The sequence below is a fragment of the Pinus tabuliformis genome, chromosome 8, assembly GCF_031772625.1.
Source record: "Pinus tabuliformis cultivar Carrire ecotype Pingquan chromosome 8, CPIR1, whole genome shotgun sequence".
NCBI lineage: Eukaryota > Viridiplantae > Streptophyta > Pinopsida > Pinales > Pinaceae > Pinus > Pinus tabuliformis.
This window is the reverse complement of record NC_142294.1, coordinates 1,507,449,834-1,507,475,204: the sequence shown is the minus strand read 5'-3', so window position 1 is coordinate 1,507,475,204 and position 25,371 is coordinate 1,507,449,834. Positions and strand designations below refer to the sequence as shown.

General features: G+C 33.6%; 1 protein-coding gene across 1 annotated transcript; it reads left to right on the top strand.

The window, feature by feature from the left end:
- Positions 1-268: 268 nt before the first annotated feature.
- LOC149241594 (pathogenesis-related protein 1A-like) lies at positions 269-1,021 on the top strand. The gene has a single exon (XM_089367558.1). It carries the CDS (start codon positions 322-324, stop codon positions 802-804), a length of 483 nt encoding a protein of 160 aa, XP_089223684.1. The 5' UTR covers positions 269-321; the 3' UTR covers positions 805-1,021.
- The last annotated feature ends 24,350 nt before the right edge of the window (positions 1,022-25,371 follow it).

Below are 25,371 nucleotides of genomic sequence, written 5' to 3'. Positions count from 1 at the left end.
TCACAAAATGCAAGTCAGTCAAGGCCAGCCGCCGTAATCAGTAGTTCACAAAATGCAGCGTCGCATTTTATAATTCCAAGTCAGTCAAGGCCAGTCGTAATCAGTACCCAGAAATTAGCACGGTAAATGCGCTCTGAAACAGATTCCTTACGCCTTCTGCGTCCCACCATATTGTAGACATTGCAAGAAGTAAGCAAGCCATGTTGTTCTATAAATATGAGCAATAACTTACGTTTCTTTCACAGAGTGAATCGAATAGGCAGAGAGTGTTCACTTTTCCCTTCTGTATTGAGAGTTAGGGTTAGGGATAGGGTTGTCACTATGAAGTTGCTCTTGAAGTACGTTTTCTTCCTGCAATTGGCAAAGTACTGCCTAGTCGGGCAAGGGCAAGATATGCAGCAGCAATTCTTATCTCCTCACAATGACGCAAGAGCCCAAGTGAGCGTCGACGCTCTCGTGTGGGACGACACCGTTGCGGCTTATGCACAGAATTATGCAAACCAACGAGCGGGAGACTGCGCTCTGCAGCACTCTGGTGGCCAATATGGAGAAAATATTTTCGAGGGGTTTGGAATAACAGATCCCGTGGGGGGTGCGGTGACGGCTTGGGTTAATGAGAAGCAATACTATGATTACTCTTCTAATTCCTGCGCTGAAGGTCAAGTGTGCGGGCACTATACTCAGGTGGTGTGGAGAGATTCCACGAGACTTGGCTGTGCTCAAGCTCAATGTAATAACGGCGGCATATTCGTTATTTGCAACTACGACCCGCCTGGAAATGTAGTCGGCCAGACACCCTACTGAATCCTTATATCAACATCTGTCTCCTGTCCTGTCATATCCTATTAGCTTTATTTCCTTACGTTCGATATTTCGTATTACTGTCACTCTTCATTTTAGCTATACGTTGACTACGCTAGCAGCTATATGTATATGTGGATTTGCCTATCATAATAAAGCCCTCTCGGCTGCCTTCTTTGCATGGTACCATACGCTGAATGCTCCACAGGTTGTAGTTTGAAAAGGCATAAATCGTTTGTATTTGGTTTTCGAGAATACCATATATATATATGTAAACACCCTCTTGTATTTGTATTTTTGGTTAATACAAGATTGAGTGAATGTTAGCAAAAATGGTTGAAGAATTTTTTTATTGATTTTTATTAAAATTAATGTAAGTATGGTTAAATTCGGTTGAAATTTGATAAGGATCGATTAAAATTACTAGTTTGAATGGTAATTTTTATATAATTTAAGTATTTTTTTATATAAAAATGCATTTTAAATAATGGTATAGTCAAAACTATTTACAAAATTATTTTTGGTATTTTTTTCTTTTAGTTATAATGTCTAATTCTAATTATTTTAGGTTTTATTTTTATTTTTTATATTCCTAATCAAATTTTATGTAAATTTAATATAGATTTATAGAAATCACAAATTTGAACTATGAATTCTACATAATCTTTTTAGTGGTTCATAAATCAAGACGTTAAATACATTTATATATTTGAGAACATATTTTAAAGAATTCAATATAAATTACAAAACCTAAAATATAATTATAGAATACATTAATATAATAAATAAAAGAATTAAAGCTTATATGGTCAAGAGTTATTGAGAGTAAAAAAAAATCAAACCTCTTTTCAATTTAAAAATAGTTTGCATTTCAAAAATAAAGTTTTTATAAATTTTCAAAAATAACTTTTTCCATATAATTTAGCATACATAACAAAATAGCTCTTCCATACTTAAATAAATAACCCCTTAGGAGCAACCACCTTTTATAATTTTATGTTAAAACCAACACATAATACATATTTAATATTTAATATATATATATATATATATATATATATATATATTAATTAAATTAAATAAACTATTTTTATTATAATTTATGTTAAAATATATATAACTATTTCAATATATATTTTTAAAAATTATAAATTTAAAAAATAATTAATTAATATATTTACTTGATGCATCGTACGTGAAGGAGTCCTTTATTTTAACATTAAAGTGAATTAAAAAGATAAGTAAAAGTGTGTTTATATATATATATATATATATATATATATATAAACACACTTTTACTTATCTTTTTAATTCACTTTAATGTTAAAATAAAGGACTCCTTCACGTACGATGCATCAATTAAATATATTAATTAATTATTTTTTAAATTTATAATTTTTAAAAATATATATTTTAATATATATATATATATATATATATATATATATATATATATATATTTTAACATAAATTATAATAAAAATAGTTTATTTAATATATATATATATATATATATATTATACAGGATATTGAATTCACAAAATACAAATATAGAATGTGTAACAGTTTTAGTGAAAATTTCATGTAATAAATGTTAAAAATAATAACCACAAATGACTCATATTCCAAGCTGAGTGGTGGGAAAGACATCATTGGTGGTGTTCATTTGGTTGTTTATGGCGAAGTAAATTGGCAAAGGCAATGGCTAAGGCATTAAAGAGGAAAAAATATATTTTAGCACATTTATTTATGAAAATAATGGAAATTAGGACAAAAAGAAGGTGAAAGGTCACATTTTGCTTGTGATGAGGAAATGGAAGGAGAATAATGGAAAATGAAGAAAATAGAGGCCTCATTAATAAAAAGGCTTATGAGGATCAGTGGGAAAGACTTGGTCAGTTCAGTTTTGGAGCTCTCTCATTATTCTCTCTCTCTCTCATACTCTTGGTTACTTAGAGTTTTCTTGGAGCACTCCTCGAGGGTGTGGCATACTTGGATTCTTGGAGTAAGAAGGTAAAGGAAGAGTAGGAAAGTGCAAGAAGGCATTGGCATCAGAAACTACACCATATTTCTTGTAGGTATCGAGTTGCATGTATGATTTATTCACTAGTTTTGACATGCATGGCACATGCATGTGGTTTCTTGGTTGTGATCTATCATTGGCATGGACGATTTTCTGAATCGACAGTCGATTGCCTAGCCTTGCCATTTCCTAGATAGCCATGGTTATTGTAGGCTTACTTTCATTGCTTTTTTTGTTAGTTCTCATGTTTGCATAGCTTGGGTTGAGTTACGAGTCCTGGAAGCCCTGGTTGAACAAACACTTTGGAATCCTTGTAATAGCTTGGGTTGAGTTACTAGTCCTAGAAGCCCTGGTTGGACAAATGCTCTCGAAGCCCTTGGGTTGAGTTACTAGTACTAGAAGCCTTCGTTGGACAAACGCTCTGGAAGCCGTGTATAAGCTGTGGGTTGAGTGACTAGTTCTGGAAGCCTTAGTTGGACAAATGCTCTAGAATCCTTGGAAGGCTTAGATGGAGACCAATTTGATGATGGTTTTTGGTGATGTCTAACTGTGAGGTGGAATCACTATTTGATGGGTTGAAGTGGGTGGCCTCTAGAAACCCTGGATGAGTTTTGACTGATGTGTTCTATGAGATCCCACATTCATGCTTGGAATATGGCACGGGGGTGATTAGCTGAAGATAGACTTGGCTTAGCCAATCTATGGTCGAGTGGAACGTGGTAGTCCCATCTCTAGTTGGTTCATTGCATTTATTAATGAAAAATTTTATTCCCTTGATTTTCATGTGCAAATGTACTGATGTAAATATGGATTTTGATGGCTGATATATTTATTGTATTATTGTTCCTATTATGTTATTTATATGAAAATTTATCCCGGATGATGATACAGAGTGGTATCAAAGCATGGTTCAAACACTTGGACTAGATGGGCTCTATCATAGGGAAAATGAAGAACAAACGTTAAATTTTAGACCTTTCTGTCATATCTGTTATAAATTTTTTTTTGTGGAATATTAGAAGTCAAAAATTTGTCCATATTGAAGGTAAATCCCACTGATAATGTGGTAAAGATTCTAGATATTGGTTCATAATACTTTAGGAATTATGATCTAAGTAAGATGACCTTCTTGCATGCACCTTTAAAGAGGTCACGTTGGCATTTCTGCAATAACATTTCTTCTGTAGGCTTTTAGAAGCTGAACAATTGTCCACATTGAGGGGAAATACTAATGATTATGTGGTAGAAATTTCAGATATTGGGTCACAATATTTTAGGAGATATGAGTAGAGGGAGTCGAGCCTTCTGAATGCTCCTAAAATCAAGTCTCAAAGAGGTCACACTGAAATTTTTGTTATAACTTTTATTCTAGGCATTCTCAGGAGCTGAAATTTTTTCCACAATGAGGGGAAATCCCACTGATATTGTGATAAAAATTTCAGACATTTATTCACTATAGTGTAGGAGATATGACTAGTGGAAATCAAGCTTTCCAGATATTCCTAGAATTGTGCACCAAATAGGATTGTGTTGGTATTTTGTTATAACTTTGCATCTACAAAATCTCAAAAGCTAAAACTTAAACCATAGTCTGGAATAATTCCACTCATCATATGATTCAGTTTCCATAACTTGTACTACTACAGTTTAGGATATATTCATTGAATAATTTGCTATATTAGTTTGCATGCAAAGTGTTTGAGGAAATGCTTAAATGGTTCAATTATTAATTGCATACAAACTATTTGATAAAATGCCCCAATGAGTATTTTGTTTATGGATGGGGATAGTATTGATGTGTAATAGTATTTTTGCTGTTGATATATGCTTACTTTTATGCAAATAGTTTGCTATATTAGTTTGCATGTAAAGTGTATGAATAAATGCTTACATGAAAATGTAATAGTATAGTAGTTGTTTGAGGAAAATGTAAAAGTATGGTAATTGTTTGAAGAAAATGTTATTTTTTCTTAGATCGGATAGTATTATATTGTGATGATATGGATGTAGCTAATATATGGCTATTTTCATGAAAATAATTTGAAGAGTTTCATGTAGGGAATTTGAAAGGTTGCATGCAAGGAGTTTGAAAAGTTGCATGTAAGGAAATCGAAAAGTGGCATGTTTTTAGTTATGATGTTACAAGTGGAATAAGTGCAATATTTTTTACTTAGTCTCATACAAATGTATGAGAAATGAAAATCAATTTATTTTCAAGTGTGGTTAAATCTAGTAGAGCTTTGACGATCCCATTTCCAAAATTGGACATTGGAGATCGGGCCATTATAGTAGCTTCCTCCTTCTACCTTAGTTTGGACCATGGATAGTAAGGGGGTATGCTTATAGGTTGTTAGTATTGGTGAATTTTGATTTCAAATTAATAAACACAATGTCTTTTTTTGGAACTAGTGACTGACTGTGTATGAATTATATGTCACTTACATGTTGATTTCATGATACCTACTTACATCCTTGTATGTTAGGTTACATTTTTGAATATTTTGATTACATGCATCAATCTTGTAGGTTGATTACAAGAACTGATTGATTATGTTTGACAACATGCGGTTATGCATCTTGGTAGTTGGTTTGACATTACTTATGCATACTATTGGTTGCGTGTGGAAATTTGTACAATGGAGTAATGGTTGTTGTCATGCATAAGGACATGGTTCGAGTAGTTGATATGGTCATGCATTGATGACTGGACTATAGCTAAAATGATGTGTATATGGTTTAGTACTCATTTGTTTTGTGTGTATATGTAGTTGTTATGCATGTATGGTATTGGTTATGATTATGGATGTATAATAGGTAAAACATGCCTTGTGAAATCATTGTATGCAATTTAGGCCATCATAGTGCTATCGGATGTTATGATGCTAATGTGTTGGCTGAGATAGAGGAGGAGATGTAGTTCATTATAATGAGGTTGCAACATTGGACTTCAGGGTAAGCGCAAATCGTCATATAGGTATTGTATGTTCATCATGCAAGTATGTAAGTTAAAGATTTTATATGCATTAGGTTTATATACAATAGGTTTATGTACATGTCTTTTGATGTTATGGTTACATTCATGATAGATGTTGGTTGATTAATGTAGTTATATGCACATGTGTCTGATAGTCAAGAATGATAGTAACTTGTAGTTGTATGCATTTCTATTGTTTTTTTATATTAGATAACATGATGATTATGCTACATGTTGCTGATGAGTATGTTATAGGTTAACTTGTTGATTGTTAAGTAGCTTGATGATTCAGTTTTATGTTTTTGATGAACATGATATATAGCTTATTGTTGTTATATGCTATTAACTTGATGATTAGATTTATTTCATTGAGATATTGACGTTATAATTTGGATTGGTCATATGCGTGATGGTTATGTTCATTTCCTTGAAGATATTGATGTTATATGTATTGTGTTAACCTAGTTTGACCTATGCAGATGGTTATGGTTGCGATATTTAGGTATGAACCAACATATTTTTGTTATGGTGTCGTACTAATCTAAATTTATAATACATATGTGCTTGTTATGAATGAATCAAAAATGATTATGAGCTTATGACGTGAACATGTTAGTTAGTTATTGTTAGGGATATCATGATTTATATTTGAGTAAATATGGTGTGAAGTTGTAGTGTGCTAACTTAGATATATTGTGCAGACAATATAGCCTCCCCTGAGGTACGCTAAGGTATGAGGTTTCTTATGTAGTATACTTGGTGCTTCATTCTTCATTATGTTGTCTATTTGATGTTGAATGTTTGGTGTCTTTTATGTCATCTAGTTAATTTATTTAACAAGGTATGTTGCAAGTTGGTATGAATGTTTGATGAATTGCATAATATGAGTATGTGTTCAAATGATCTTGTTTTAAGATTATTGTAATAAAATATATGTGTTGAGACAGTTGATATGTACTTGAGTATAGTAGGTGATAGTTGTAGTATTGTGGCTGATGACTATGAGTTGACTATGGATTATGACATGATTGTTAGTCTTGGTAACGGTTGATCTCAAATTAATAGATATGATTGTCATGATATTTGGAACATGTGGTTGACATGTGTGAGAAGTTGGAGGATGACATGCTTGGTATTAGCATGACAAGGTAATAGTTGATGTGTTTATATAACTAAGAGTTGGGTGATGTGACAGTGCATAGTAAGCCTCGATTGCAATAAGGTAAAAAGGTAAAAGAAAGGAACTCGGCAAGAATTCCTTTGGCTATGTTTGGAAAACCTAATTTCGAATGAATGAGTGCTTTGCACAAAGGAAGTCTTCTTAGCCTTAATCTAGTTCGAAATTATATGGATATATGCTATATTCGTCAACATGTACTTGACAGGTATATTAGCTCGTCTTTAGTTATAGGAGGATCTGTCAAAGGATTGGAGTCCCTTGAGAGATGGCATGAATGTGTTCAGTTGCAAGCAGTGGGATTGGCACAACAAGATGAGGTAACCAGTGTACTTTTATGCTTATTTATACATTGAAATTTATGTGTTAATGGAAGCATGATGCAGGGAGTTGCATGTCAAGACAAGTTGCCATGAAATCTTGAAGATGGCTCAAGTTGAGCTTTCCATGGGAACCACGAGGATTGAGTCATCATGTCAGTATTGCGCTTTTGCTCTTTTGAGCTTGATTTTCAATTTTTTTTATGTCTGGTGCAAGGCCTTGCCACTTTATTGTAGTGTCATATTGTTATGGGCTTTCGTGGTCTTCTTAGTCTTTTTTCTTGTCTTCTCTTTTATTGTTTTGAGTCTTGGGAATCGGTTGGGAAAGAGGAAAGTTGATGGAGCTTGAGGAGAGTTATGTGGTACCCAACTGATGATATAAGACCTAGATGAAACTCTATGCATGAGTAAGTGTAGCAGAAGGTAAGACTAGGACAGTTGGTTGGACTGGTTTGGTCCATTGTGGTAAATGGACAATAGCAGTGCAGCACAAGAAAGGTAAACAGAAAATGTGAAGTAAATGGATCAGAGGTGTCATATGCTTTGGCTATGTTGGGAGCTATTGTTGTCAATGCCTGTGCATAAATAAGGAAGTTCTGTTAACCTAGACCTTATGTTATATGTGATCATGATTATGTTGAAGTTTATATATGTATACATGTATGTATGTATGTCATTGTCTGATATGATCATGATTGTTTTATGCTAAAGTTTATATATGTATGTATGTATCCATGTATCTATGTTACTATCTGGCAGGGTCGTCACAGACATGCTTGTGGAGGAATGATTGCTTATGCAAGAGAACGACATGAAGAGGTCCCTGGTCTATGAGGAACCAATTGGGAAGAGTCGTCATGAAAAATATACAAGGTCAGTATCATGTGGATATGATTTGATATTGCATACTTGTATTATGCCTATGTCTATGTTATAATAGGTAATTTTGAAGGATACATCGATAAAGTGAAAGAAGTGTGGTTTGTGACATGCTGGGATAAGCATGGATGAGATACCGGAAGCAAGGTTTCTTGGTAAGGACAATGTGGTTTTGGATGTGTGGTACTATTGTTGTGCATACGTTTTATATGTTGTACATGTTGCATTTATGATGTGTGCACTTGTGGTGTTGTGTATACATAGCATGTATACATGCTATTTATGCAATGTTATCTACAAGATGGTACAAATAGGATTGTGCAAATATTTCATATGGGGTGTTTTATACATATGTATTGTCTTCGTGACATATATGTGACGTGTGTGCATATGATGCTCTATGCATGTTGGATATGCAGTGCTTTGTACAGATAATGATATGTACATGTTGGGAATACAATGCTATGTACAAGTGGTGTTGTGTGCATGTTGTACATGTGGTGCTATGTACATATGGTGTGGCCTGCATGACTGTACGAGTGGTGTTGTGTGCATGTGGTGCTATGTACATGTTGTACAAGTGGCATTGTGTGCAGGTGGTGTTGTGTACATGTCTTGCATGTGATGCTATGTACATATGGTGTCGCGTACACATCGTGCATGTGGTACTGTGTACATGTGGTATTGTGTATAGATTGTACAATGGTGTGGTATACATGTGGTGTTATTTACATGTTGTGCAGGTCGTGCGTTGTACCAGTGGTACTTTATATATGTTGTACATATGGTATTGGTGTACGTGTTGTATTGTGTGCATGTCGTCGATGTTGTGTTATGGGCATGCAGTATTATGTATATGCATCATGTAGTCATGGTATTGTGGCATGTGTACTTGTTGTGTAGTACTCTATGTAGGTACATGCATTGGGTGGTATTTCACCTCGGATGTAGATGGATGCATTATATTGTATACACTGGGTGTACATGTATGTGTTGTATGTCAAGTGTAGATGTACATATTGCATGGCGTGGTATGACGTGTGGTTGTATGCGTGTGATGCACACTATGTGTCTATGCACATGGTTGAGGAGAAGGCATTGGGAGATTGTTGGGTGTGGCAACTGATCCAGAGTGTGTACAGGATAAAGATGAAGGAAAAAGTAAGGATCAATGAAGGATAAGTATCAATATTATATTTCAGTTTTATTATGCATGTGGTTTATGATTATATGTGATTTATGATTTTTCTTTATGATGGTTAAATAAAATTTATGATTTTTATGGCTATGTTTTGAGCTAACCTGATATGATAACTTTATACATGTTAATTTGGTTAAAGATGCTAGTTTGACTTCTTGTGACAGGAAGCAAACAAGATTCCAAGTGTACCTTATCAATGAACTACCGATGAGGTATGATTTGAAGTTATTTCAATTTATTTTGAATCAAATGGAAGTTATGTTCATGGTACAAGAAGCATGAACATGCCCAATTGGGTGGTTGAAATCGACTGCAAGAATTAGCATTAATAGCAAAAGAAATTGGAACATGCAATAACATGTTGGTAAAGTATTCAAGAGCGGGGCCATTGTGCGACACTAGTATCCAATAGTGTCCATTGATTTCCATGAGCATGCTATGGTTGGTATGATGGTTTTAAGGCAAGGGTATGCCTTGGTTTTTGTATCTTTCGATGTGAGGATGCCTTGCCAAGGGATGGGGGTGCCAGCAAAACTTGGAAGGTGAGTGACTACACAGAAGGGGTGACCAGATTTCCGAGGGACTGTAGTAGAGAAGGGAAGGTCATATATGGATTTGTTTTGGTCATTAGCATTGCCAGATGAAATGAAATGCACATTGGGAGTGCGCCCTAGAAAAATGGGTCGAGTGGCATAGGATTATAGTGCTAGACATTGGATGAAGATTTGACTTTGCAGTGGATTCTAGACTTCCTGAGAAGGAGGTGAATGCTGGTATTACTTTGAGGGTGGAAGTGTGAGTCTCAGGATTCCCTTGTTGATTGATATGGGCATCGTATCATTTATTTGTTGGTTAAGAAAAAGTGTATATGTGTATATGTGTATATCATTGTAAATATTGTAATGAGTTGTGTTATAGAGCTCCAATATGTTGTATGGTTTTTATCTAGTCATGTGTCATGATGCTTTACATTTAAGCGAGTCGTTCACTGTAAATACTGCAACAAGCTATGTTATAAAGCTCCATGGGAGGTATGTTTTGTTTCAACAGTCATGTTGGTTATAGATGTCATTGAACACGAGGATGGTGTTCCCCCAAGGGGGAGGGTTCTGTAATAGCCCTGGTGAAAATTCTATGTAATAAAGGTTAAAAACAATAACCACAGATGACTGGGACACGTATTCCAATATAAAGGGTAGGAAAGACATCCTAGGGGGTTTTAATTTGGTTGTTTATGGCTAAGGAAATTGGCAAAGGCAATGGATAAGGCATTAAAGAGGAAAAAATGTATTTTGGCACATTTATTTATGAAAATAATAGAAATTAAGAGAAAAGGAAGGTGAAAGGTAACATTTTGCATGTGAGGAGGAAATTGAAGGAAAATAATGGAAAATGAAGAAAATAGAGGCCTCGTTAATAAAAAGGCTTATGAGGATCAGTGGGAAAGACTTCGTCAGTTCAATTTTGGAGCTCTCTCATTATTCTCTCTCTCTCTCTCTCATACTTTTGGTTAGTTATAGTTTTCTTGGAGCACTCTTGGAGGGTGTGACATACTAGGATTGTTGGAGTAAGAAGGCAAAGGAAGAGTAGGAAAGCACAAGAAGGCGTTGGCATCAGCAACTACATCATATTTTCTTGCAGGTATCAAATTGCATGTATGATTTATTCACTAGTTTTTGAATGCATGGCAAATGCATGTGGTTTCTTGGTTGTGATCTATCATTGGCATGGAGGATTGCCTAGATCGATAGTGGAATGCCTAGCCTTGCCATTTCCTAGATCGCCATGGTGATTGTGGGTTTAATTTCATTGCTTTTTTTGGTTGGTTCTCATGTTTCCATTGCTTGGGTTGAGTTACTAGTCCTAGAAGCTGTAACAGCTTGGGTTGATTTACTAGTCCTGGAACCCCTGTTTGGACAAACGCTCCGAAACCCCTTGTTTGGTTGATTTATTAGTCCTAGAAGCCTTGGTTGGACAAACACTCTAGAAGCCCTGTATAATCTATGGGTTGAGTTACTAGTTTTGGAAGCCCTAGTTGGACAAATGTTCTGGAAGCCCTAGAAGGCTTGGATGGAGACCAATTTTATGATGGTTTTTGGTGATTTCTGGTCGTGAGGTGGAATCACTATTTGACGGGTTGAGGTGGGTGGCCGATGGAAGCCCTGGATGAGTTTTGATTGATGTGTTCTATGAGATCCCACATTCATGCTTGTAATATGGCACAGGGATTATTGGTTGAAGAGAGACTTACCTCGCCAATCTATGGTCGAGTGGAACATGGTAGTCCCATCTATGGTTGGTTCGTTGCATTTATTAGTGAAAAAATTTATTCCCTTGATTTTCATGTGAAAATGTACTGATGTATATATGGATTTTTATGTTTGATATGTTTATTGTATTTCTGTTCCTATTATGTTGTTTATATGCACATTTACCCTGGAGGATGTTACAGAATGTATGTTGTAAAACACTAACATTGTGTCAAGAAAACCTCCATGAAGCAAAGGATTGAAATTATTTTATTGATCAAGGTAAATGAATTGCTTTCTGATACATTTTGCCTCTCAATATACAAAATTTTAATGAATAGGCACCATTACAAACTGCCTATCATCATACAACTGTATAATCGATAAAACCAAGATTTACTCACGTAAAAAATTACATTTACATAATCTTTCAATTGTTTTCATTTTCACAATTTCTACCTTGAAAAAAAAAATCCTAATCCCTTGTCCATGCCCATTCATCATCTTTCCTGAGAGCCAAGATAAGCCAAATGTCATCGCATCTTCTCTATCAAAATTGATTTAATGAACATGTCTACACAATATTCCTTGGTGTGGACCTTTTTGAGAGCCACTTCACTGCCACCAATTACCTATCTTACTAAATGGTATTTCATATCAATATGTTTATTATTTTTGTGATAAGCTGGATTATTATCCAGATGAATAGCACTTTGATAATCACAGGATATATTCACATTCTCTTGCATCCTTCCAAGCTCACCCAGTATGCCCTTCAACCAGATTTCGTCTTTATAGGCATGTGATGCAGCTACATATTTTTCCTTAGTAGTATACAAAGAAATTGTTTCCTAAATATTTGAAATCCAACTCATCTCTCCACCTGCAAGAGTAAATAAATAACTTGAAGTAGATCTCCTCTTGTCCAAGTAACTACCATAATTTGAATCCTTATATCCATAGACAGAATCATCGCAACCACTAAATATGAAACAATGGTGTTATGTCCCTATAATAATACTGTAGTCCCCTTAGTGTTATTGTTAATGTAGTCCCCATATTGCTATTGGCACCCATTGAAGTCGACTATTGTTATCGTTTTTCCCTTACGTTATTATTGTTATGTAGGCTCTAATTATATTATAACCCCTTAGACTCCTATATATAGAGGGAAGGTTTTATCATTTGTATCATCCAAGAATTATTCATTTATGTGACATAAAGTAGGTTTCCCACTCAAAGAGGCTATTTCTCAAGTCGTTGATCTATCTTTTCTTCTATTTTGTTAGTTGGTTGCATAAGATTTGGTATCAGAGCTTTCGATTCTAGGGTTTCACTGCTTCAAATATGCCATCTTAGTATTTTCACTATAATATTTTTTTTACGAGGCTTCAGAAGTTGAAATTCTGACCACATAGAGACAAAATCTTTGTGAACTTTTTTTCTAAATTTCAGATATTGGTTTGCTATATTTTCTAAGATATGGTCCAAAGAAGTTAGAGTTTTTGCAAGCTTCAGAATTCAATCTCAAACAAGAGTCCTAGGGAAATACGCCATAACTTTCTCTCAGAGCATCGTATTTTAATTTCATAAAAAGTGACTGAAAGTAAACAGACTTTAGTTTTCTTTGTATCATGTTTAGAGCCAAAGGTCAAAACGGTGGCATGTGGTACTATGTACAAGTTTGATATACTAAACCAGTCCATAATTAGGTTATCGTGGGAGATTGGGTGTAACTTTATATTGAAGAATCCAATTTTGTTCTGACTTGTGGCATTGGAAATAAGACTCAAATGGATATCACAGGACCAAATTTTAGATCTTGGAGAGATAAATTTATAGAGATACAATAGTTTCAATATCTAGATCCAAAAATAAGGAAAACGGTGTGGATATATATATATATTTTAATTTACATAAATCTTATTTGAAGAATAAGTTTAAGTGATTCAAAGGGAATAGAGAAGCATATATATAATTATTTTATTCCAATATGCCTCAAAATAAAATAAAAAATAAAAGATGAACACACCCAATAAGCAACCATAAATCTCTAATATGATGCATGAAGAAGAGGAAGAAATGTAACATGATATTTCAAAGTTACAAGACCAAGTGCAACAAATTTCACTCTCCCAAAGAGCAACAAAAAATGATTTGGGAGTGTTGAATGTTAATATGGATGGTTTAGAGAAAAAAAATAGAAAGATACATGGATGGTTTAAAAGTGGATATGGAAGATTTAAAATTAGACATGAAATGTTTGAAGGAAGGTTTGACAAAGTTGTTGTAGGAAAAGTTTCTCAATGGTGACAAGGTAATCCATGAAAATTATGATAAGCACAAAAGGAATATTAATTATGATTTTAGATACTTCAATGTTGGGATTAAGACCCACCACATTACAAATATCGATATGAGTAAGTTTGATGGAAAGGATCCAGTAACATGGATACTATAGATGGAGAAATATTTTGATCTCCATGATGTGCAACACACACAAGATGTTCTCATTGCATCTTTATATGTAGAACCCAATAAATTTGTATAGTATTAGTGGATTTTTTCTCATGAACCACTTGTCACTTGGTCAATTTTTATAGAGGAAATCATAACACCTTATGAGGATCCAATGAGCAACACCTTCTTAAGTCAATTGATAAATCTCAAACAAAAAGGTTCAATTGAAAATCACATTGAGTGCTTCCAAAAATTCAATATCAAGGCAATTGGTATTCCAGAGGAGCATAAGGTTGATGTATTCATATGGAATTTAAAGGATAACTTACAAGATGAGGTTTTCCTTTAGGAACATAATTCATTACAGAATGAATTCGGGGTGGAAGAAAAGTTGAAAGAAAATTATGGCAATAAGGAAGTCTACCACTCACAACTATAAATTTGGAAGTGTTGCTACTCCTAGAGCTCCACATCCTATAAGGTTCACACCACAACAATTGGAAAAAAAAATAGCAATTGCCTTTGTTACAATTGTGATAGAAAATACACTAAATGTCATAAGTGTGCTGAGAATAAATTATTTTACATAGATTGTGAAGAGTAGGAAGAAAAGGAACAAGAAACATCAAAAGAGCAGGTTATACAATAGGAACCAACCCCTTAAAAAGGAGAAATGAATTTTACCATATCTTGTAATGCATTGTCAGGAATTACCACTCCTCAAACTCTTAATGCAAAAGGATATATCAAGAAGGAAAGGGTAATATTGTTGATTGATTCGGGTATTACCCATAATTTATTAATCGTAAGATAGCTAAGGAATTGAATTGCTTCCTATATCCAGGACTAGAGTGTCAAGTGATTGTTGCAAATGAAGGAACTAAAAATTTCTCTGGAAAGTGACATAATATCAAGCTAACCATGGGAGATTATGTATTTAATAGTTTGATTCTTTCTATTCCAATGGGTGGTGTTGATTTTGTATTAGGAGCCTAATGGAAATTTTCTTGAAAAAAAATTGGGAAGGAAAGGAAGTTGAATTAGTGGGTATTGCAAGGAAACCATGAAATATAATTACCTCTAATGGCATGAAAAAGCTTCTAAATAAATAACAATAGGCTATAATTGCATAATTATGCTCACTAAAGATTCAAAATTTGAAATCATATATATCTCCAAATCTCCAAAAATAATTGGATGATCATTCCAAACTATTTGAGACTCCCAAGGGCCTCCCACCTATCCATGATCATAATCATGTTATTCATTTCATTCCAGGAAGTCTTCCTGCACACATCTGGTCTTATAGATATCCCTATGCCCAAAAGAGTGAAATTGAATGTATGTTTGCAGAAATGCTAGACGTCAGTATAATTCAACCTAGTCAAAGTTCTTTCTTTGCTCCAATAACATTGGTGCACAAGAAAGATGGATCGTGGCATATGTGTCCAAATTATAGGGAGCTCAATAAGATCATTATTAGATATAAATTTCCCATTCCTGTCATTAAAGAATTTTACTTCACCAAGCTGGATCTTTTTTCAAGATATCATCAAATTAGAATGAACACTAAAGACGTTCTTAAAACAACATTCAAAACTCATGACGATCATTATGAATTTTTGGTCATGCTTTTTGGCCTTACTAATGCACCTTGCAAATTTCAAGGTTTGATGAATTCCCTTTTCAAACCCTTCCTATGAAAATTTGAGTTAGTATTTTTTGATGATATACTAATCTACAAGAAGTCTTGGAAGGATCGTGTTCAACATGTTGATAGGGTGCTCAAACCATTGGAGGAGAAACAATTATATCAAAAAACCTCCAAATGTTTCTTTGGAGTATAGAAGGTGGAATATTTTGGTCACATTGTGTCTCATTAAGGTGTTAAGGTAGACCTTAACAAAATTAAATCCATTAAGGAATAGAAAATCCCCACAACCAAAAAGCATCTTCAAATATTTCTCGAGTTGATAGGACATTAACGTAAGTTTGTTAAGAATTATGAGAGAATAGCGGAACCTCTAAAAACATTAGTTAAGAAAGATGTTTTTTCTTAGACTCTAGAAGAAACTAAGGCCTTTGAACTTCTTAAATAGGCAATGTGCCAAGAACCAGTCTTAGCTACGCAAAACTTCACAAAAAACTTTATTGTGGAATGTGATGCCTTAGGAAATGGAATTGGAGTTGTTTTAATGCAAGAAGGAAGATCCATTTCTTTTGAAATTTGTCAAATCAAAGGAAAATATTTACAAAAACCTATTTATGAGAAGGAAATGTTGGAAATACTACATGCACTAAAGCATTAGTGACCTTACCTAAAGGGAAGATGCTATAAGGTAAAAATAGATGATGATAGTATTAAATAATTTTTAGAACAAATATTATATTCAAAAGAGCACAAAAAATCGGTCACAAAAATGTTGGGTTGTGACTTTGAAATCATCTACAAAAAAGAGTATAAAATGTTACTGCAGATGAACTCTGAATAAAGGTTGAGGATGTGGAAGAATTTATTTGTGCCATTTCTATTGTCCATCCTGATTGGATAACTAAAGCAAGGGATGCATGGAAGAATGAAAAAGAGGTTTGGACACTCATTCAAAAGTTGCAGCAAGACCCTAGTACATTTGATACATTTAGTTGGAAAAAAGATTCATTATGGTACAAAGATTGCTTATACATTTGTAAGAATCCCCAACTCAAACAAAATATTCTTTTTGAATTGCACACCTACCCCTTAGGAGGGCACTCAAGATGTTTAAAAACTTATTACGAGATCAAGAAAGAATTTTTTTGGAGGGCCTGAAATATGATATTCAGAAGTTTGTAGAAGAATGTTTAGTTTTCCAGCAAAATAAAGTTGAGACAATTAAGACCCCAAGTATATTACAACCTTTATCAATTCCAAGTCATCATTGGGAAGAGGTCTCAATGGATTTTATCATAGGTTTACCCAAGTATGAAGGAAAGAGTTTCATCATGATGGTAGTTGATAGACTTACCAAGTATGCAAACTTTATGCATTATCTCATCCTTTTAATGATAGTACAGTTGCTAATGCATTTATGGAAACAATTAAAAAGCTACATGGAAACCTAAATATTATTTTAAGTGATAGAGATCCCATTTTCATTGGAAATTTTTGGATGGAATTATTTTCTTGTCTTGGTACTTAGTTAGCTCATAACTCATCTTATCATTCCTAATCTAACACAAAAACTGAGATAGTGAACAAATGATTGGAAGGATGTTTTCGTTAGTTTTTATCTAATAAAAAAACACAATGGGTTAAGTGGTTACCTCTAGCTAAATGGTGGTATAACACTTCCTTGCATACTGCATCAAAAATGACCCCATTTATGGCACTTTATGGATATCACCCATCGTCCATAACATTATATTCAAGATAAATTTCTAAGGTTCATGCAGTGGAACATCACATTGAGCATCAACAACGAGTTCTCCAAATCCTAAAGGATAGCCTCACTATGGTGTAGAATCGAATGAAACAACAAGCAGATCAACATCCCAGTGAAAGAAGTTTTGATGTAGGCGACTAGGTATTTTTATGGCTACAACCATACAAACAAATGTCCATGAAGGAAGCTAAGAAGGATAATAAATTATCACTCAAGTACTATGGTCCTTACAAGGTGTTGCAAAATATTTGTACTATGGCATACAAATTGGAGTTTCCTGTAGCTTCTTGAGTACACATAGATTTCCATGTTTCATGCTTAAAGAAGGATATCAGTGAAAAACTCCCAGTTCAAACAATATTAATAGAACTTGACGAAGAAGGAAAAATCATATTGGAGCCTGAATTAGTCATGGAAACAAGGATCTGACAACTATGGAATCAATCATTTTCATGGTATCTCATTAAGTGGAATAATTTACCTACTGAAGATTCCACATGGGAGGATGATAATTTCATACAGAAGCATCAAGAACTACACAAGCATTGAGGACAACATGTTTTTAGAAGGAGAGGGGCAAGTTAGGTCCCTATAATAATAGTGTAGTCCCCTTAATGTTGTTATTAATGTAGCCCTCATATTGTTATTGTTGTTCCCCACAGAAGCCCACTATTGTTATTGTTGTGCCCTTACATTATTATTTCTATGTAGGCTATGATTATATTGTAACCCCTTCGACTCCTATATATGGAAAGGAGGTCTTCTCATTTTTATCATCCAAGAATTGTTCATTTATGTGATTTAAAGGAGGCTTCCCCCTTGAATAGGCTATTTCTCAAGAATTTGATATATCTTTTCTTCTATTTTGTGAGTTGGTAATGATTGATCACTTGTGCCTCTCAAATACCAAAGCACCCATTACACTACTCATCAATGTTATTTTCCTGGATTTTCCATGAACCTACTAAAACTCCAACTACATGTGAAATATCAGGTCTCCTGGAAGCCATCTCATACATTAAGTTGCCTACTACATTTGCATATGGTAAACACAAAATATACTCCTTTTCTTCATCAATTCTAGGATTTAGACCAAAATAAAAATTAGAATGGGAAGCCAAAGGAACATTAACAAGTTTCACATTGTTCATCCCAAACTTTACAAGTATTTCCTTTACAAACTTTTGTTGTGATAACTAGAGCTTTCCATTTTTCATGTCTCTATGTATCTCCATGCATAATATCTATTTTGTAGCTCCAAGATCCTTCATATCGGATGTCCTACCCAACTAAGTCTTTAACATCTTAATCTATTCCATGCTTTTTCTTACAACAAGCATATCGTCAATGCACAAAACCAAGGTAATGAATATACCATTGGAACTTTTGAAGTACACACAATGGTCATATTCACTTTTAGAGATTTTTTGGCTCACCATGAATGAATCAAACCTCTTGTACCATTGTTTGGGTGATTGTCTCATACCATACAATCATTTCCTGAGATTTCAAAAAAAATTCCACCTCTGATCATATACAAAACCTTATGGTTGTTCCACATATAGCTCCACATCCAAATCTCCATGAAGAAAAGTTGTTATAATAGTAACTTCTCTAAATTAAGGTCAAGTAATGCAGTTAGTGTCAACATTGTATGAATAGAAACAAGTTTTACAATTGGCGAAAACATCTCTTGGAAGTCAAAACCTTTTGTTTGAGAATACCCTTTTTCTACTAGCCTCACCTTATACCTTTCAATGTTTCCATCAACATATCTCTTAAATTTGAAGACCCATATACATACAACAACACTTCTCCTTTAAGGAATCTTAACAAGATCCCAATTTCTTTTCTTGGTTAAGGAATCCATTTCCTCATCCATTTCCTTCTTCCATTTTTCACTATCCAGATCATTCATTACTTCCTGATAATAAAAAGGTTCCCCATCCTCATAATTGAGGAAACAGATGAAATAGAATCTTCATACCTATTGGGAGATTTTCTTTTTCTTGCAGACCTCCTACGAGTGACTTGTTGATGAGCTTATACACTTTCCTTTATCTCTTCTTTACCTTTTTCTTCAGAAGCTTCTTCTTGCTTCCAATTTTCTGAAAATGGTTGATTCTCCAATCGAATTTGTTGATTTTGTAATAACTATTCATGTTTAACTTTTTCAACATCTTATTTTAGAAGAGAAGATTCATCAAATGTTACATCTATTTCGATGATGATAATATTCACAAAAGGATCCCACAACATGTATCCTTTTACATATTCGTCATACCCAACAAAGAAATAGCTTTTCTCTTTTGGGTCTAATTTAGAACATTGATTCTTTGGAACAAGAGAATAGGCATCATAGTGAAAAAAAATGAAGTATCAATAGTCACAAAACTAGCCTAACCAAACTTCTTCAAGAATTTTACAGTTAATAGCAACTAAAGGTGATATATTTACCAAACAAGAAGTAGTGGATGTTGTGTCTTCCCACAAATCCTTCTGCAAATTATCATTGTTGATCATGCTTATGACTCTTTCAATAAGAGTCATATTCATAATTTTAGCAATGCCATTTTTCTGAGTATAGACAATCATTTTGTGTCTAACAATCCATTTATCCTTGCAATATTGTTCAAATTTTAAGGAAGTAAGTTTATCACCGTTGTCATTTCTTAAGTTTTTAATCGGTTTTCAAGTTTTCTTTTCCATCGGAACTTTAAACTATTTAAAACATTAAATTTTTTTTCTTGTGCCCAACATATTTCACAACAGTGGCTATAGTTTCTAGGCAGGCTCTGCACGTCTATATTCTTTTTACGTAGGCAAACTGCTCCCTCCCACTTTAATGAAGGCTAGAGTTTTGTGGTGGAATCTTCAAAAAATCATCCCTTGGCTTGACATGGCCTTTCCTCTCTTATATCTATGCAGAGTCTCCATTTGTTTAAAAATGAATAAATAAGTCAACCTCCACTCTACTCCTTTACAGCTTCCTTAGTTGACACTCCTGGTGACCATTTGTGGTGATCCAAGTGGATATTAGTGACCACCCACCTATTCCACTTGGAACCTACCATTGTTTCTTTTAGTTTCCTTAATTATAGCATAGTTTACTATTTTTGGTAGTTTTTTAGGTCTTAAAATTTTAGAGTGATTTTGAGGCCTTAAACAATGTTTTTTTGGAAAACAGGCAGACTCATAGCCACAGGTAAGGGTCTATTATCTAAAGTTGTAGTCCTTAGATAGATATTTCTAACGAGGTATCATACAAATCAAACATAGATCATATGCCAAAGTTATGACCTTGGGAAGTTCATGTACCAACTAACCCCAATAGAGCCCATGGACTTTTGGCACTTCATCTCCTAGGGTTAGGTTTTTAGATGTTTATGGTTTCCCATTGTTCATCAATAATAAAAAGGCCTCCGATCCCCACTATAACATAATTCAGAATGGATCTAACTGACATATCTCTTCTCAGTGATAGCTACCATTGCTCGAGCTAGTTCGTTTCCATTATGCATGTAAATAGTTTTTCCAGTATTTGTTATTAATGAATTGAAGTTTTAGTTTTTGTTGTAACTCTATGTTTCTATTTAAATTTGTGTTTAATTTCATGCACTACATAAAATAATTCTCCCTACAGCGACTCATCCACAATCCAACAACTAAGATTGACTTCCCTTAATAGTTTTCTTCTCTTTGTAGTGATTCCCCACCTTACAACTTGTTGTCTCTACTGTATCTCCCACCACATAACATGATTTGTAGGATTATATTTCTCGTTGATTTCTCTATTTTCATCTCACAAACCTCACAATTACTTGGCTATAATACCTCTTATTAGTATTTTGAACCCGTAATTTTAAATTAATAAGAAGGAAAAATACACAATCAAATAGGAAATTGAATTCAGAAAACATAAATAGAAGATGTACATGGAAAAACCCTATTGTGTCAAGGAAACCTTTGCAAGCCATGGGATTGGAATACTTTTATTAATCAAGGTTGGATTGGAATACTTTTATTAATCAAGGTCAATCAATGACTCTCTGATACATTTTGTCTCTTGAGCTACAACAGTTTAACTAATAGGGACTATTACAAACTTCCTATCATTATACAATCACCTCATTAGTAAAAAAAAGGATTACTTAAGTAAAAAATTGCATTTACATAATATTTTAGTTGTTTTAATTTTAACAAAAAAAAACTATTTTTAACTATTAACGCTACTCAAATTGTATATATATATATATATTTTATTTAATAATACAAATATATTATTTTTTTAAGTGGTTCACAGAATCTGAAGATCAATGATCGTCTATGGAATATTTTTACCAAGAAGATCCAACAGAAGGGATCACTTTCTACCAACTCAAGCACAAAATCTAACCATGAATGATTTGAAAAGATTGAATGTGTGACCTCTCAATAACAAAGGTGATTTAATGATAGGGACTCGACTAATTGAGCTAACCCTCGAAGCTTAATAATATCTATAATATATATTAATAATTATCATTTTTCATTGATATATAATTTATTATATATATAATATTATTACTATTTTCATTTATAAATACTAAATTAAAAAAAAATTACTTTCACTAAATAAATAGTCTTAAGTAATATTTATTTTTGTGGAGTTTTATTTATTCTGGTTTTTTATACGAGGATAAAAAAAATATTTTTAAATAGATTTCAAATGAGTTTTATTTTAAGAGAATTGATTAACCTAAATAAACAAATTTACAATCTCTTACATTTGTTTTTCATTTAAAACCTCAAACTTTTCAAAAAAAATGTAAAGGTTTTATTTAATATACTTTGATCTTAATAATTACGAGACGTTTATCATAGTTGCTAGGCTGACTAAGGGTCTCTAAATTGTTCTTTATTCAAACTAGTGCCATGATCTACCTCTTCATCTTGTCGTGACGATGAACCATACTAGAATTTTTTCCTATGTGATTACTACCAAAAATATTTTCTTAATTATTCAATATGGATCACAGAAGCATGAATTCAGAAATGTAAAAGTTATCACAAATTTTTAACAAATACAAAAACATTAAATTTCATCGTTTCAGTTTGATACACGGTCCAAAGATTGATGTGTAAACAAAGTTATTGTTTCATGTTTTAAGTATGAAAGTAGATCTCCTCATATAACATTTGAATTAAAATAATATTTAAAAAGATGATAAAGGGTTAAAATAAGGTTAAGATAAAAATGTAAAGAAGGTTTTCTAAATATGAATGTACAACGTTGCTTCTCCTTGTAGTTGTAATAGTACACTGTATTAATTTTTTATTTTAATAAAATAAAAAATAAATGATATAATAATATGCATTTACTCATATTGTTGCAATACAACATCGTTCTTGCCTCTACCACTAATTAATTCATTAGAGATTGTGCTGAGTGTGGCAAAAGCTCCGTACAATGAAATATATCCATACAATGAAAGTTCTTTGCACAAAACTCTCTGCACAATTAAAGCTCTCCGAATAAATCTCACTGCACAATCAAAGTTTTCCGCACAAAGCTCTTCACACAATGAAAGCTAATTTTGAGATGTGATCATTTCAGTGGCATGTTATTTAATGCAATTTGTTTGACTCCTTACATTGTGTGAAGCAAGGAACATAAACTTCTGTACTCCCACATCTTCACACTTCAATGAGGCATGATCGTTGAACAACTTTCAAACTTTAATTAGCTCGTATATTGTATTCATGTAACTACTTTGGGCATGAGTTCTACAATGTTTAATGTAAATAAGTAGTGTGAAGCAATTCACAGTACTTTGTGACTAGTATTACGAATATCATGTCCAGGGGAAACATACTATTAAGATAAGGAGACATGTGTTTTGATAGTGTTTTTAAAAATGGTTTCTATTTTTTTAAATATCTCGACTCTAATTTTTAAGGTAAATTTAGAGTTATTTTATTTGAATATTTTAATTTGTGATTAATTTATCAAATATCTATAATATAGTATGATAAATATTAATTTGTGTGCTGAGTGTACTTTGTGTGTTGAGTGTAGAGGAAGTTCATGATGGGGAACACAAAAGGACTCCTCATTCTGAAAAATGAACTTCCTCCACATTGATTAATTAATTTCCTAATTACGTCGTAAGGCGTTTCCCTTTGAAATGAATTACCCCAGCTAACGTCGTGTCCTATTGTTGACTGTGGATTTGTAGTGTTAGACAATTAAACAAAATTTGATCATTGATCCTGACCATCATCAAATACCAATTTAATTTGAATCAGGTTCGAAAATATTTGGATTGTCTGTTGGGATCTCTACCTACATCGGCTTCTTTGAGGCTTTGATCAGATCAAGAGGCATAGCAGCCAGATGAAAAGTTCTTGTTCGCAATGGACGTTTTCTTGACATTGGCGGCAAGCCCGCAGACAGCGTGGTGTCATGGATACCCATCACCCCTCCTATGTAATTTTTTCGATGGCTGTAACTCTGCAACCACATCCAGTCATTCTAGTTTTCCGATTCCTATTCTAAAGACCGCATTCTACAGTTCTAATCGTCCAAATGATGAGAAGTTTCAAGGTTCGGTCCCATTTGACAAAAGGAAGCACAAAATGACTGAAAGAAATCGGCATAAATAAATGAATTCTCTTATTTCAATTCTGAAATATTTGCTCCCAGGTGAAAATATTCAGGTATGTAATTCTTTGCCCGATCACAGGGGTTTTCTCCAGTAGAGACATCAACAGTACTCTCTTGGGTTTTATTTTCATGAGGGTATGCATCCTGTGAGTTGATTTTGGTAAAATGAAGTCATTGAAATACCGCTCCAGTTGCCCAATTCCCATGGTATTTCTCCATTGAAACGTTTATTCGATAGATCAACCTAAATAAGATTGTGCCTGCTCATTGCAAGTTGTTTTGGTATAGCGCCTTCAAACATATTGCTGGTAAGGTAGAGCGAATGCATCAACGATCACAATTTCTGCAGCCATGATTGATCAAGCTCTGAGAGGTCAGTAATTTACTTAATTAATTAAGTATACACTTTTTCAAGTGGGTTAGTCTCATAATGAAAGTTTGATACATCAAAAAATGGTGTGGTGCCTTGAATTGAATATAAAACAATTTGGGTTGGGTCTATAGTTCCAAAAAATCAGAGCAGGCATTTTTATTACTATTCAATTCAAGATGAAATGACTAGATATTGAAAACCCTTGTTTTTAATTTATGGGCTCTGATTGATGTTTGGAGTGTCATGTTCTCTGATTTTGGCCCTTGTAGATCATGCAGAAATGCTTTTGCTATTTTTTCTTTGATGGGAATTTTAAATAATTAGGCTTCCTCTTATGCTGAGGGAGTATCAACCACCCACAAGTTCAGTCATCATTTCATTTTATCAGAGATCAAAATTTGGTACAAATTGACGAGATATGTAGCCTGGATCATGGTCTGCAGAGGAACCAGAATGACCACATCCCACTGGTTGTGTTGTATGCTAAGCATCACTGGACTCTACAGTGTGATGATCTAAAATGTGTAAGTGGTTGGGTCCGAAGACGTGCTGAGAATGTGTGTGCCTAAAATAAACATAGTATTATGTTTAAACCCTCGGGGCAAAATCATAATCAAATGAAAAGAAAATAGCACTCATTCCTAGGAGGTCAGCCCTCTTAGTATTGCTCTAGGATGACTGTGCATAGCCATGGAATTTCATCATGATTTCTTTAAAGAGTGAAACTTCTTTAGAACCACTATGTATATTTAGAGCTAGGTAACTAGTTCTTACCATATAAATGCCACAGGAAGTCTTTTTTTTTCCAATGAGTTGAATTGCCTCAATTGAAAATTACTCCAAGAA